At 34.8% G+C, this 16,300-nt stretch overlaps 1 protein-coding gene across 1 annotated transcript; it reads right to left on the bottom strand.

Moving 5' to 3' along the window:
• Positions 1 to 6,911, bottom strand: il4i1 (interleukin 4 induced 1). The gene is made up of 8 exons (XM_087795635.1): positions 6,802 to 6,911; positions 5,708 to 5,804; positions 4,635 to 4,852; positions 4,459 to 4,571; positions 2,201 to 2,402; positions 2,072 to 2,140; positions 1,864 to 2,000; positions 1 to 766 (listed from the first exon to the last, which is right to left on the bottom strand). The coding sequence occupies exons 1-8, from the start codon at positions 6,844 to 6,846 to the stop codon at positions 1 to 3; spliced, it is 1,647 nt and encodes a 548-aa protein (XP_087651761.1). The 5' UTR covers positions 6,847 to 6,911.
• Between the last annotated feature and the right edge of the window lie 9,389 nt (positions 6,912 to 16,300).

Genomic DNA, 16,300 nt, shown 5'->3' with positions numbered 1-16,300 from the left:
CTACAGCGTGAGGCGGTTGATGTTCCTCGCTGCCCGAAGAGCAGATTTCATGGAGGTCTCGATCCATCCATGAGGAACGGCAGTGTGCTCTCCTGCAAAATGCACTCGTCCTTCGCTCTGGAAAAGGTCTTGGGCGTACCGTGACTGGTAGGGTGTGAAGAGGGCGAAGGCGCCGAGAGTGTACGGATCCAAGCCCCACTTCTTGACTAGGCCACCGGTCCGCAGAGGCTTGATGTAGTCTCCGTGGATTCTTACCAAGTCCTCCAAGACCACGGTCATCAGATCCTCGTCACTCAGTCCGTCCAAGAGGGAGGCGTCGTCAGAGCAAGTGTATGACGCCAGCAGCGCTCCTGCCTCCGTGCCGGGAAAAGTGTGACTCGGGTAGTAGATGTAGCGGGACGGTCTGTCCGTCACCGTCTTCCCGCCGGTGATGCCTTCCTTTTCCCAGAAGCGCTCCTTGAAGCTCAGGATGACCTTGGTGGCGCCGGTGTAGTGGACCCCCCGTTTGGCCTCCATCTTCTCCACAGAGAGTGACGGCAGGAAGTCTATGAAGATGGAGGCCTTGGCCGTGGCAGTGACCAGGACGAAGTCCGCAGTGAGGCTGGTCAGAGAATCCGGGTGATTCCTGTCCTGGTAGGTCACATTCACATCCGCGCCTCCTGATTGGTCGATGGTTTTAACCTTGGAGTTTAACAGGATGCTGGCGTTTATTGTCTGCCCGAGAGCAATCGGAATCTGGTCAAAACCGTTCTGTACCTCCAAGTATCTGAAACATGGAAGGAAGATATTCAGTAGGACATGGTAGGATTTGTTAGATAATTACTTTCTTGAAGTAAGAGCGCGAACGGTTGACTACACATTCACAATCAACATCCCTATCAGACTGATTCGCACTGGTTCAAGGCAAGCTTGGATCAGAATTTGAGATACGACACTGGTAAATTCAAACATCTGTTTAAATGCAAATCACACCTTAAATTGTAGATCAAAGAACAAAGCTTACACACCCGGGAAAGGGGGGCTAAAAGACAGAAGAGAAGATAACCCCCGCCCGAGAACATTTGAATGATTAGATTACAAGAAAACAAATTAGGATGTCTCTCTGATCATGACACAGGGAATTTGAAAGAACTATTTGGCCGGAAAGAGACGACCTCCCGGATGGGAAATTTGACTTAAGTATAGCAATGTTTCTACGTATATGAAAACGTCTTAAGATGTTTCTTAAAGGAGTCAGTAGACTCCATCAAGCGCAAAGAGAGACGAAGATTGTTCCAAAGCTTAGGAGCAACAGCCTGGAAGGATTTCTCTCCTCTGGACGTCATCTGAGCAAGATGACGTGAATATCACCCAAAGATACAGCACTGAAGGAAGACCAAGAGGAGGAGAGGGGCTCAGAGACAGAAGGGGTTCCAAACAAAGGCAGAGAGATTTTCTCTTTGATCAATTTAATTTTGTCAATGAAAAATCTCAACAATGCATTGCTGTCAGCTTCACAGAAGACAGGCGTGATTTGAGGAGCAGGAGACATGAGAGAATTAATTGTGTCAAACAACAGTTTTAGTCTAGCTGTTTCCACCATCTCATTGTAAGAAGACATCAGATCCCTGAGGTGAAGTCTGTGCACCTCAAGTTTAGTATCTATCTACGTATCTATCTACGTATCTATCTACGTATCAATCTACGTATCTATCTACGTATCTATCTACGTATCTATCTACGTATCTATCTGTGTATCTATCTACGTATCTATCTACGTATCTATTTACTTATAAATTATTATCTGTTTAGAAATGTAATTTAAATCAATCATTCAAGTGAAAAACTCTTTTAAAAAAACAAGTTAAAATTGGGTTTTCTTACTGAGTGTCGTCGCTGATGTCTGCTTGGATATAAAGCGTTTCCACTAACGATGTGTAAAACAGGCTGTTTTCATTCAAAATGTCTCCGATCATCTTCACGGCTCCTCGACTCAGGTTCCCCTCCTTGAACAGATACTCCTGCGACAAACAGAGAGATGTTCGTCGTCCTCGCTCCGACCACGATCCGTCGACAACGGTCCATCAATCACCTTCACCGTGTACGTGTCGTACTTGTCCAACAATGCTCGGCAGCTGCTGGCCTGCAGGTCCGTCCTCACCTGAGCACGGGGTCACAGGTCAGAGGTCACGCGGGCACCATAGCGTCGTTCAACACGAACCTTCCGCAGGGTATCGCTGAATAGCTGCGACGCCGACTTCCCCCTCTCGTTGTCGTTCAGAGAGTATTTCAGCACATCGGGATTGGCCTTCACGTCTCGGGTCCTGTGGAGAACCCCGTTCAGCAGGTAGTAGGTGTTGTTGCTCTCTTGGTTGAAGGGCTGCAGAGGGATTTGTAGCTTCGAGAGCATCGTCAGCAGGATCCTGCCGAACACAAAGTAATGGGTGTCATATTGGCGTCTCTATATAAAGGGGCAGGTGGGGAGTGGCCCCCAGCAGGTGGCGTTTTTTAAGAGGCTAAAAATAATTGTGAACATTATTTGTATCATCATAGAGCAATAATGTATAAATTGTATTTTTTAAAGAAAGACTAAGTATTTTACTAAGAAAATGTTTATATAAACATATATCATTGAATCTGACTTGATGTCTTCCGTCAAAACAAAACAAAAAAATAAAAACAATAAGAAAAATGGAATTATTGTAACTTTTTTGGATTACATTAGTTGATTTATATTGATTTGTGACATTGATTATTCATAATATTGATTAAACGCTGCGGATTTAATATTATTGATATTTTAGTTAAAAACTGATTTAAAGGAATGAAACTTATAATTCAGTTGATTAAAATTAATAAGAAACAGTATCTTTTTCGCTAATAAGGACCAGAAATAGTTTTTCGCGCAGCTGAGTATTCTTGAATGAGCGAACGCCAACTTTAGAACCATTTTCTTATATAAAGTAACTTTGTTTTCGACAACTCACGTCCTACAATGTTGTTTTTTTGGCTGTAGTTAATCTACAGAAATGTTTGGGACTCCATCTGCTGGTGGATTTTAACATTGGATTTGACAGACGACATTGACAAGACTAAAGCTCGTCATGAGTCCTTTTATTTTCAAGAGACGACCAGCACTGGTGAGTGGCATCTTTGGGGAACTTCTTTAACGTTTTTATTGTAAAATAGTAAAAATCGGTAGTGTTCTTTAAAAATGCAGCGCCTCGCCATCATCATGTCATTTAAATAGACAACCTTTAGTAAAAGTAAAAGCACCCGAAAATATACAATTTTAAAAGAGGCACAGTTACTATGGAATACCCAGAGTAATAAAGCGTTTGGCAATAAAAAAAAAACATTCTTTTAAATGAATTGTGAAATAAATACACGCATAAAAGTGTATCAATATCATGATATGTGTATTTTTCAAAAATCCTAATCTTTTTTAATGTTAATATTGCCTTCATCTTGTTTAACCTCTTAATTCATCATGAAAATACAATCATCCCAGCAGTGCCACAATTAGATGATACAATGTTTTCCGAAATAGAGACATTGAGGGGAATAAAAGTTACACAATTTTATGTTGAATTTAAAAGGCTTCGTATTTTTTTTTACATTGAATTTAAAAGGCTTCGAATTTTTTTATATTGTATTTCAAAAGGCTTCGAATTAAAAAATACTGAATAATTAAATTAAAATATAACAAATATTGAATAATTGAAATTAAAATATAACAAATATTGAATTATTGAAATGAATTTAACCTTTCAATATTTGAAGAAAAAAAAAATTCAACCATTCAATATTCTGATGGAATTGCATTTCATCATGAAAAATACAATCATGCCTTGCATGTTGTTGGATAAATATTAAAATAAGATACTATTTTTATGTCTTACAATCATAAATTGGAATTTTTATTTTCTTTATGCTAGAGACGCCACTGGTCGCACGAGGGGTCATAATCCTGTATGAAGCCAAACAAAAATGTGTATTTACTAATTATTCTTTACAAGATTGTGACATAAACTTTTTAATCATGGAGGCTCAATTTATCTTAATTATCAGTTTTACTCTTATTAGAAGTCTCATATCAACATGAACCTTCATCTATAGGTTTTCAAGCGTCCGGCAGGCCACATAAGATGAACTTAATTTAAATATATATATATATATATATATATATATATATATATATATATATACATTTGTATGGATATTTGGTTTAAAAAATCATATTTAACATAAAGTTTGTTACATATTAACCTTTTGTTGGATAGACAACTTTAAAAAATATATAATAAACAATAGATTTCATAAATTAAATGCTTAAATAAACGTGTTTAGTTACTTTTGCTGCTTGATATGTTACTTTAATATAGCACTCATGTAGCCCCTTGTGTGATTGAGTTTTTCATCGTTGCAAGGTTTTAATGATCTTGAGGAGAATTTCGACTCATTTTCACAGAAACTCACTTGTGAAAGTTGGGGATCCTCATCGCACCCACTTCTGCATACCAGCCCTCTTGCGTGTTCCTGAAGGTCTCCACTCGACCTCCGATCCGCCCGCTCGCTTCGATGATGGTCACCTGGAGATGACATCATCCATCCGTCAACACCGTAGGCCAATGAGGACCTTTGAACTTTGGCACCTTGTGACCCGCAGCTTCCAGGAACCTGGCGGCCGTCAGTCCGGCGATGCCTCCGCCGACGATGGCCACGTGTGAAGGTTTGTCGGTGACAGGAAGTCCAGTCTCCACGATGGTCAGCAGCTCGCTGTAGTCCGAGTCCAGCAGACACGCCAGCAGAGGGTCCTCGCCTGTGATGCCGCTCACTGCAAACACCACGACCCCCAGCAGCACCAGAGGAACTGATGGAGGAACCAAAATAAAATGAAAATATAGACTTAACTTTACCAATTATTATGAAATAATGTATGATTACATTACAATTATATTATACTGAAGATTTGTTTATTGATCTGACGCTGCACAATAACAATAATTCTTAATTTTTAGAATCATTTAAAAAGTTTAAAATTAATAAAACATATTGCTAATGACTTATAAGGATTCCAGTGTTTAAGATAAAATAAGGATGACTTGTTTTACATGAAGGATGATAAATGACATAAGTATAAATAAATACATACATACATAACTAAATGTATAAATAAATAAATACATTTTTGTTTTTCTGTACATTTATAACTTTTGAATTTTATTCATTTATCTTTTTAAACATTCCGTTTATTATTTGTTCATGTATTTATACATTTTGTCGTTTATTTATTTCGACATTTCGTTGTGTTTATGCAAATTTAATGGGCGGGAATAACGTCTTTCTGAAGCAGTGATTGGTTGGACAAGCCAAACAAACTGAAGCTTCATTTTAAGAGCGAGGACAAAAAGACAAATTCAGCTTGACTTGATTAATAACCATGAATATATAATTATTTTATTCAGTTATTTATTTAAGATTTGTTTTGTCTGATGGCTTCAAATTATATAAGATGTTTAGTTTATTTTTTAGATATTGTTAGTAACAATAAAATGTATATATTTATGAGATACATACATACAAGTATTTTTTCTTGCATGTAATACATTCATATTTAACTTTAAAATTCTTATAGATCTTAATGGATTTTTTATTAGTCTGCATCTTCAACCACAAATCGCTACCAATTAGTTTTTAATTTTGAAACACTTAATTAAATACGTACTTAATTTGCAAAGAGCCATCGGAGAGATCTTTTTCCTGAGTGACCCCCAAACTCCCAAAATTTTCCTTCTCTCAGGGTGAAGACTTTCAGAAGAAACCTGTCGACGGAAAGAGAAATAGTAAGAAAGTAAGCAATTAGAATGAAAATACACCTAAAAATGTTCATAAAATACAAAACATACAAATAGTCTCTTGACAGAAATACAACATTTGAAATAAAATACAAAATATATAAACCTTCGTGAAATATAAAAAACAATACTTTAAAAAAAAAGAAAATACAAAAAGAAAATCTTTATCAAATATAAACATTTTGATGAAATATATAACAATTGTTTTTTTTTTATAAAATACAAAAATAAAGTCTTACTAAAATATAAAATCATAAATACGTTATAAAATACAAAAATAACAATTTATAAAAATGTAAAACACAAACATCTTGATAAAAAACAAAATATTGATAACATTAAATTATTAAAAAAAAATCTCTATAAAATATAAAATACAAAAATAAAATATTTATAAAATATAAAAATCTTGATGAAATATATAAATGGAATCTTCATGAAATATAAAACACAAAAATAAAATGTAAATAAAACACAAATATTAGATACAAATACGTTTTAAAATACAAAAATACAAAATCTTGATAATAACAACGGGTGAAATATGTATAATTAATACAAAAATAGATTCTAAACAGAAATAAAATACAAAAATAAAATGGATATAATTAAAAACACAAAAATAAAATGGATAAAATGTAAAATACAAAAATCTTGATGACATAAAATTTAAAAAGAAATCTCTATAAAATATAAAATACTAAGATATTAATGAAATACAATCTTGATGTTATAAATAAAATCTCAATAAAATACAATCTTAACAAAAACACAATCTTGTGCAAATATTACAATAAAATAAATTAGCAATATGAAATAAAATCTAAGTTATAAAATACTTACAGGAATAAATCAATACAATAAAGTATGTTACTCTGTGTTCTCCTTTAAATTTAGACTTTAATATTCAAAGAGAAATCCTCCTCGAGAAGAACCTCTGCACGACATCGACATCATCACCTACCTCGAGCAAAGGTAAAGTCTCACAACTCGTCAAAAGCTTGTTCATGACTGAGGCGTGTCTTGATCAAACCACAAGAACACGTCCGGGCCCGGAACCACATACTACTTAAATACGAGGTCCCTCGTCACCTCCTCCAGAACTACTTTCCCACACTGGCTCAAGACTCAGCCACACTGAACAAATTAGATTAGGGAGGTTAAACCAGACGGCTCCGGCGTTTCTGCGTCCAGTTCCACATCTGACCTCGGAGTGACCAATAGGGTCGTCCACCGACGGTAAGATGTTCCGTTGACTAAACCAATCTTAAATTGTTAAAATGAGTTGATAGATTATTTTAATCTGCAATCAAAATAGCTTAAAAAAAACCACTAAATATCGACCACCAGAAATGTTAGTCACATATCAGAACAACAAGTATCCTTCGAAACATCTAATATACACGTTCATCGTTTATTTATTCACCACAAACAATCTGATTCATCGTTCATTCATTTTGTTGGAGCCATATAAAGATTTGTTTTGGGAGTTCCACTTGAGTCGTACAAGAACGGTCATGTTTTTTCTCTTTACATCTTTATTGGTTCACGTTTTGACTTTATTTCTTATGTTCTTGTCTCTAATAGATTGATATTAACGATGAAAAACAGTGACTTGGATTATTTTGATTTGTTCTATTGCAGACCAGTGTGTATGTGTAACTGTGCACACGTGGCTGCCATGATTTAAGGTTAAATGGCATCATTGCAAGACAATATTGATATTAATAAAATTTACTATAAGGGTTAAAAGGATATTATTCATTACAAGTTGTACAAGAACAGTCATGTTTTGTCGCTTTACATGGAAATTGGTACACGTTTTGCATTCTCTTGTATATCTTATGTTTTGGACTCTAATAGAATTAATAGTAGACAAAAGAGATGCATGAGTCATCATTTGGATTTATAGAATAATTAAAAAAGTTATATTGATAAAACATATTGATAATGACTTATAAGGACTCCAGTGTTTAAGATAAAATAAGGAAGATTTGTTTTATATGAAGGACGATAAATGACACAAGTATAACTAAATGTATAAATAAATAAATAAATGTTTGAATACATGTCAAAATAAATAAATAACTTCTGATTGTATTTCTTTTTTTTTTCTGTAAATTTATTTATTTTGTATTTTATTCATTTATGTATTTATACATTTCGTTTTGCGTTTCCTTGTATTTCTTATGTTTTGGACTCTAATAGAATTGATAGTAGACAAAAGAGATGCATGAGTCATCATTGGAATTTAGTTCAACAGTGGTTGGGATTATTTTATTTTATGTATTGGATCCAACAAGTCACTAGAACACCATACGTGAGCATTTGTTTTGTTTAAAGATATTGCAGACGTGTGTAGAGTGTGTATGTGTAAATGTGCGTTGAAGGATTTATCGTATCAATGCAAGAAAATATATATTTAAAAAAAGTATTTTTTAGTTATTCTTCATCTTTATTTAAGATAATGGATACAAAGTTTTATTTATCTTCTTTGATTATTCTGTTTTCATTATTGTATTTGTTTTGTTTCAAGATATGCAGACGTGTATATAGACGTGTGTAGAGTGTGTATGTGTAAATGTGCAAACATGGCTGCAATGATTGAAGGTTAAAACGCATCAATGCAAGGTAATATAAAACTTTTTTACGTCATTCTTAATACAAATACTGGCTATAAGAGTTAAAAAAGCTTTTTATTTATCACCTTTGATATTTTGAAATCTTTCAGAGTTTAATTCAAACAAATGTGGACAGAACGAACATTTGTGTTATCAATCTCATCAATGATGCACAAAAAAAGACCTTGAACTGACTGTTTACTTTTGTATCCGTCTGCTGAAGCTATTCCAGCCAAGTCGTCTAAATCTTTTTTAAGAAAAAAGGTATTTTAGTGCCGTTTTTCAAGCTGGCTTTGTTAACTGGAATGTACTATTCTATGATAAATGGATCTGTATGTGCCACTTACACACTACAATCTGGGCTAATACCAGCTGTGCTTTTCAATCTGTACCAACGAACATTCATTAATGGCTTTATTTAAAGGCCTTAGATTCTAAATATATAATAACATTATAGCACATGGTTTCGTGTTCTTTTAAGGACACGTGAACTCAAGGACTTGTTGATGCTTTTTTTACCCACAGTGCATCTTCATTTTCCTTAAAATGTTGCCATTTTTAAACTGAAATAATGAGTTCGCCTTTTAACGTTTTTAAATTTGTATGTATTTTTAAATGTGTATTGTTGTGTTGTTTAAGCGCCTTGTGACCCTGGTCTGTGAAAGACGCTTTATAAATAATAATGACTCACCTACTTTTTTTGTAGAAATTCACGGTACGCTATATCTGTATTCATATTTAATGCTTTATATATATAATAAATCAAAGTTTCACTTACCAGGAAATCAAAGTCACGTGGTCTGCAAAAGATATTAAACAAATGTTGAAAGTTTGAAATCAACTTTTGGAACATTAAAAAAAAAAAAAGGATATTATATGTTTTGATTATGAAGAGAAAAAAATCATTAAATACCTCAAAAGAAAAGAAAGAAAACCTTTGTGTCGTTGGACAGGGACGTAATCCCTAAAACGTCAAAAAACAGATTAAAAAAATGTTGTTAAAATATTAATAAAATCAACTCAAGAAATATCAAAAACTTCAACAAAAAACATGTTTAAAATAGTATTTATAGTTGATCTGAAGCTAGAAAGAGGTGGACAGAGAGCAGAAAGAAACCCAATTCCATGAGATGCTTTCAGCGTTATATAGGTGATTGGCAGCTGATGAAAGCAAAAAATGCTGGGGTCAAAGGTTGTATCTACATGTCCCACGCATCAAAGTCACTGAACTGATGAGGTTCTGACGCTCGGTTAATTCGCTGAATGTGGACGCAAAGTAAATGAACATCAATATTTGTCCAGTGATCTCATTTGATCATTTCCTGTTCAAATAGGATGACTAACAATCCATCCAGACTGGCTTGATTATTTAAGTTGGATCTGTTGTCATATCTCTCACAATGTCATTTATTATCTGAATATTACTTGTTAAATATTATTAAACCGATTAGAAACTTACAGTATTTTTAAGTAACTGTACAGATTAAGATGAAACATTGAAATGTTTATATTTAATTTGTGTTCTTCTTAAAGGAATTAAATGAAAATACTTAAATAAGAAGACAATACAGTTATAAGGGACAAAAAACGCTGGACAGCGCCCGGGGTTCGATCCCACGAAGGGACTGAGGTTTCAGACTTTGAAAGGATTCGAGAAGTAACCACTGAGCTAAACCAGCGCATCATGATGACGTATCATTTCAATAAACATAGTTGTGGAGCAGAAAATACTGGATCTCACTAATACTCATCTAAAAGTTGACCCATAATTAATATTCATTTAATATCAATAAGAGCAAATGCTACTTGACACAACCTTAAGACAGGAAATCCCGAGACATTTACTTCAGTTTGGCTAAAAGTGAAGCAACACTCCCATCGTGTGGTAGAATAGTCCATTACATCTATCAGTGAGTCGTCACTTTTCATCATATAATCACCACAAAGAGATCATTTGATAGATTTTAATTAAACAAGATAATTATATATAGACAGTATAAGAAAAGATAAACGTTTGAACAACCGAGAGATGTTGTGTAGCAGCTCTGTGTTTTTTTTAAAATACAGATTATTGTGGACACAAAATGGACCTGTTATTATCCTCAACCTCACTCGTGTATTTAACAACGTTAACGACTATCAAAATAAATTTAACTTAACTTTAAAAAAAATAAAAAGAAAACGCTGGACAGCGCCCGGGGTTTGATCCCATGGAGGGACTTGAACAGCTGATCACAGATTGTGAAATAGTGTACGAAGTAACCACTGAGCTAAACCAGCGCACTTGAACTATACAACAATTTTAGTTTTTATACTAGTGTATCAGAAGATCCTGGCTCAGAGGTGAAGATCAAGATCGATTTGTGATCGATGACTAATAGAGCATATTTTACATGATGTCACTCAACAATCCCCAGATACCTCTTTTTCTTCACTGTTTTTTAACGTATTTAAATCCAACACTAGCACCAGCTGGACAAAAGGTGTACTGCAGTATTAAAAACTGGCTGGATAAGGAAAAAACACCGTCATATTTTTACACGTGTTTTTAGTTTTGAATTTGGACTTTTGAATAAAAGGTATAAGAGACAAAAACGCTGGACAGCGCCCGGGGTTCGATCCCATTCAGGGCCGGGGGTATCTTAGCAAGATATGAGTTGAGAAGTAACCACTGAGCTAAACCAACGCAGTGACTTAACCTGTCATTTTATATTATATACTTGTCTAGAATAAAGTACTAGATAGTCATTTAAACACTGATCCATATTCAAGAATTATAATATATTAATAACGCGACTATAAGATCAACTTTTTACTTGACGTCGCATTAAGACATAAAATCCTTTAAACCTGGTTTCACTTTGGTTTAAGTGAAGCAACACTGCCACCGCGTGGTAGAAAAGTTCACACAGAGATACGACAACAGACACAATTTCATGAAATAAGTAGAATCTAGAAAACTTTCTTCCCACATTTTAGGATATGTCAACATGAACTAACAGTATTTAAGTGTATTGTCTAATACAATTGAAACAATAAATTAACATAAAATGAATATAACATTTGAACTCGTTTACTTTCACAACGAACGTAGTATTCACAGTTTAAAAATAAGAATTTGATCATGATACTTGTTAAAAGTTTAAAAATAGTTGACAAAAAGAAAACGCTGGACAGCGCCCGGGGTTTGATCCCATGAAGGGACTTGGACAACTTATCACAAAGAAGTAGTGTACGAAGTAACCACTGAGCTAAACCAGCGCACTTGACCTGGCAGTTGTTTTGTTTTTTATACTTGTGTAATATGAGATCCTGGCTACTCGTCTGGACACTCAGAGCTGAATATGATCAAAGAACAATTAAACAGCATATTTTACATGACGTGTTTGACAGTCACTCTTTAGAATTATTTTAAACAAAATAAAAGATGGACTCAGTGTTGCTGTTAAATAATAATAATAACGTTCGTCTCATTTTAAACAAGTTTTTGTAGCACTAAAATCAAGATATTGAAATAATATATGTTTTACATTTTTCAGTAAACATACTAGTGGATTCGAATATACTTGATACTCATCTAAACGCTGATTCATATTCAAAAATTATAAAATATAAATTTGGTTTCAGTTTGACTTTAAGTGAAGCAACACTGCCATTATGTGGTAGAAAAGGTCATTACATCCACCAGCGAGGATCATCATATAATCGCCACAAAATAAATCCTTTGATAGTTTTTATTAAAAGATATCTTCACAATAAATTCAAGTATATATAGATAGTTGAAGAAAACAAACACCTGAACGTCTTCACACAGGGTTGTGATGTTGTGTAGCAGCTCCCTGTGTGTTTAAATACAGATTATTGTGGACACAAGATGGACCTCTTATTACCCTCAAGCTTACTCAATGGTTGAAGTGTATTTAACAATGTTAGCTACTATTAATTTAATTTGTAAAATAATGTGCTGGACAGCGCCCGATCCCATGGAGGGACTTGAACAGCTGATCAGAGAAGGTTCTGAAGTAGTGTACGAAGTAACCACTGAGCTAAACCAGCACATTCCATAAGATAGCAGTTTTAGTTTTTATACTTGTGTATCAGAAGATCCTGGCTACTCGTCACACTAAACAAAGGGCCCCCCGAATTTTAACTCTTCCATCACTATCACCTCCGCTTGCACTACCTGTGCCTTAACTTTGTTCTTTGTTGATATTCTGTTTATTAGTTAATTATTTAAGTATTGTTGGGTATTTATTTCATTTTGTTCATTATTATTATTATTATCTTAATGTCTCATTTAATGTGCTTACAACCGTCTACTTCATGTTTTGCATCGTGGGTCTGAGAGGACTACAATTTCATCTATGCTTTATGTCTTAATACATGTGTATTTGACAATAAAAATAAGAAATACAATAAATTCAAGTCTATAAAGAAAGTTAAAGACAACAAACACCTGAATGTCTTCGCACAGGGTTGTGATGCTGTGTAGCAGCTCTGTGTGTTTAAATACAGATTATTGTGGACACAAGATGGACCTTTTATTACCATCAACCTTACTCAATGGTTAAAATGTATTTAACAATGTTAGTTACTATAAATATAATTTGCAAAAATCAAAATGCTGGAAAGCGCCCGGGGTTTGATCCCATGGAAGGGCTTGAACAGCTGATTCAGAGAAGGGTCTGAAGTAGTGTGCGAAGTATCCACTGAGCGAAGTATCCACTGAGCTAAACCAGCACATTTCCTATAACAGCAGTTGTAGTTTGTATTCTTGTGTATTATGAGATCCTGGCTACTCGTCTGGACACTCAGAACTCAATATGATCACAGAACGATAAAACAGCATTTTTTACATGACGTCACTTATAACGATCTGCCCTCAATTCAGCCTCCCAAGGGTGTGTGCTGAGCCCCCTCCTCTTCACGCCGCTGACCCATGACTGCACTCCATCATCCAGCTCCAACCTCTTCATCAAGTTTGTGGATGACACGACTGTGGTGGGTCTCATCAACAACAGCGATGAGATGGTCTACAGGAGTGAGGTCAACAGGCTGACCACGTGGTGCAAAGACAACAATCTCCACTTGAAAGTGGAGAAGACTAAGGAGATCATGGTGGACTTCAGGAGAGCGCACACCCAGCATCTACCACTAAGCTAACCAAGTTCCTGGGTGTGCACATCTCTGAAGATCTGTCCTGGAGCCACAATACAGCATCACTGGCCAAAGAATCCCACCAGCGCCTGTACTTCCTCCGCAGACTGAGGAGTACAAGAGCTCCACCACCCATGATGCTCATCTTCTACAAAGGCACCATCAAGAGCATCCTGTCAAGCTGCATCACCAGCAAGGCCATCAGGATCACTGGTGACCCCACTCACCCGTCCCACAGCCTCTTCAGCTGCTTCCGTCAGGGAGGAGACTGCGTGGTCTTCAGGCCAGAACCAGCAGGTTAACTCTTCCATAACTCTCACCTCCGCTTGAACTTCCTGTGCCTTAACTTTGTCCTTTGTTGATATTCTGTTTATTAGTTAAAAATGTATTTATTATTTGGTATTTATTTCATTTTTTTGTTCATTATTATTATTATTATTATTTTTTAATGTCTCATTTAATGTCCTTTCAACCGTCTACTTTATGTTTTAGATCGTGGGTCTGAGAGGACTACAATTTCATGTATGCTGTATGTCTTAAAACATGTGTATTTGAAAATAAAATAACTTGAATGCAGTAAATACTGAGACATTCAATCCCCAGAAATCAATTATCTTTCTCTCGCTGCTGTTATTGTAAAAAAGAAGAAAGGAATGTCTTATCTTTACATACTTTTAATTCACATCTTAAGTATCTTACATGTGTGTGAAAAATGGTAATGAAATAACCAGAAGTTAATTGAATCAACTAACATTTTGGGTTTAAATATATGGAAATCTGACTCTTAGAAACATGAAACTTCAAAAGTTAAAAACATGAGCCAGACTGTGTAAAATCAGGTTTATTCATGTGTATATATATAAACATGAATTTGTTTACATGCAAATATACGACAAAAGACACATTTTCATGAATTAAAATCTAGAAAGATAATCTCTCTTTATACTATATTGTCCAATACAATTAAAACATGAAATTAAAATATGTTTCACATTTGAACTGATGTCGTTTCATAAGGTAACATCGAAATATAAATAAGAAGAGTTTGTTCATGTTCATCTTGTTAAAATAGTGAAACTAGTTGAATAATGATGACAAAGAACAAGAAGAGAAAAACGCTGGACAGCGCCCGGGGTTTGATCCCATGGAGGGACTTGAACAGCTGATCACAGAGATTGTGAAATAGTGTGCGAAGTAACCACTGAGCTAAACCAGCGCGCTTGAACTGTACAACAATTTTAGTTTTTATACTAGTGTATCATAAGATCCTGGCTCAGAGGTGAAGATCAAGATCGATTTGTGATCGATGACTAATAGAGCATATTTTACATGATGTCACTCAACAATCCCCAGATACCTCTTTTTCTTCACTGTTTTTTAACGTATTTAAATCCAACACTAGCACCAGCTGGACAAAAGGTGTACTGCAGTATTAAAAACTGGCTGGATAAGGAAAAAACACCGTCATATTTTTACACGTTTTTGTAGTTTTGAATTTGGACTTTTGAATAAAAGGTATAAGAGACAAAAACGCTGGACAGCGCCCGGGGTTCGATCCCATTCAGGGCCGGGGGTATCTAAGCAAGATATGAGTTGAGAAGTAACCACTGAGCTAAACCAGCGCAGTGACTTAAACTGTCATTTTATATTATATACTTGTCTAGAATAAAGTACTAGATAGTCATTTAAACGCTGATCCATATTCAAGAATTATAATATATTAATAACGCGACTATAAGATCAACTTTTTACTTGACGTCACATTAAGACATAAAATCCTTTAAACCTGGTTTCACTTTGGTTTAAGTGGAGCAACACTGCCACCGCGTGGTAGAAAAGTTCACACAGAGATACGACAACAGACACAATTTCATGAAATAAGTAGAATCTAGAAAACTTTCTTCCCACATTTTAGGATATGTCAACATGAACTAACAGTATTTAAGTGTATTGTCTAATACAATTGAAACAATAAATTATCATAAAATGAATATAACATTTGAACTCGTTTACTTTCACAACGAACGTAGTATTCACAGTTTAAAAATGAGAATTTGATCATGATACTTGTTAAAAGTTTAAAAATAGTTGACAAAAAGAAAACGCTGGACAGCGCCCGGGGTTTGATCCCATGAAGGGACTTGGACAACTTATCACAAAGAAGTAGTGTACGAAGTAACCACTGAGCTAAACCAGCGCACTTGACCTGGCAGTTGTTTTGTTTTTTATACTTGTGTAATATGAGATCCTGGCTACTCGTCTGGACACTCAGAGCTGAATATGATCAAAGAACAAATTAAACAGCATATTTTACATGACGTGTTTGACAGTCACTCTTTAGAATTATTTTAAACAAAATAAAAGATGGACTCAGTGTTGCTGTTAAATAATAATAATAACGTTCGTCTCATTTTAAACAAGTTTTTGTAGCACTAAAATCAAGATATTGAAATAATATATGTTTTACATTTTTCAGTAAACATACTAGTGGATTCGAATATACTTGATACTCATCTAAACGCTGATTCATATTCAAGAATTATAAAATATAAATTTGGTTTCAGTTTGACTTTAAGTGAAGCAACACTGCCATTATGTGGTAGAAAAGGTCATTACATCCACCAGCGAGGATCATCATATAATCACCACAAAATAAATCCTTTGATAGTTTTTATTAAAAGATAT

The sequence above is a fragment of the Callionymus lyra genome, chromosome 7, assembly GCF_982586985.1.
Source record: "Callionymus lyra chromosome 7, fCalLyr1.hap1.1, whole genome shotgun sequence".
Lineage (NCBI taxonomy): Eukaryota > Metazoa > Chordata > Actinopteri > Syngnathiformes > Callionymidae > Callionymus > Callionymus lyra.
Note: the sequence above shows the minus strand (reverse complement) of the source record. Positions and strands in the feature narration are given on the sequence as shown.

Bases quoted from the DNA above. Each gene is read 5' to 3' on its own strand.
- il4i1 (XM_087795635.1), bottom strand. From the start codon at position 6,846: ATGAACAAGCTTTTGACGAGTTGTGAGACTTTACCTTTGCTCGAG. The intron at 2,403-4,458 runs GTGAGTTTCTGT...TGTGTTCGGCAG, and splicing joins AGGATCCCCAACTTTCACAA to GATCCTGCTGACGATGCTCT. The intron at 2,001-2,071 runs GTGATTGATGGA...TGTTTGTCGCAG, and splicing joins ACGACACGTACACGGTGAAG to GAGTATCTGTTCAAGGAGGG.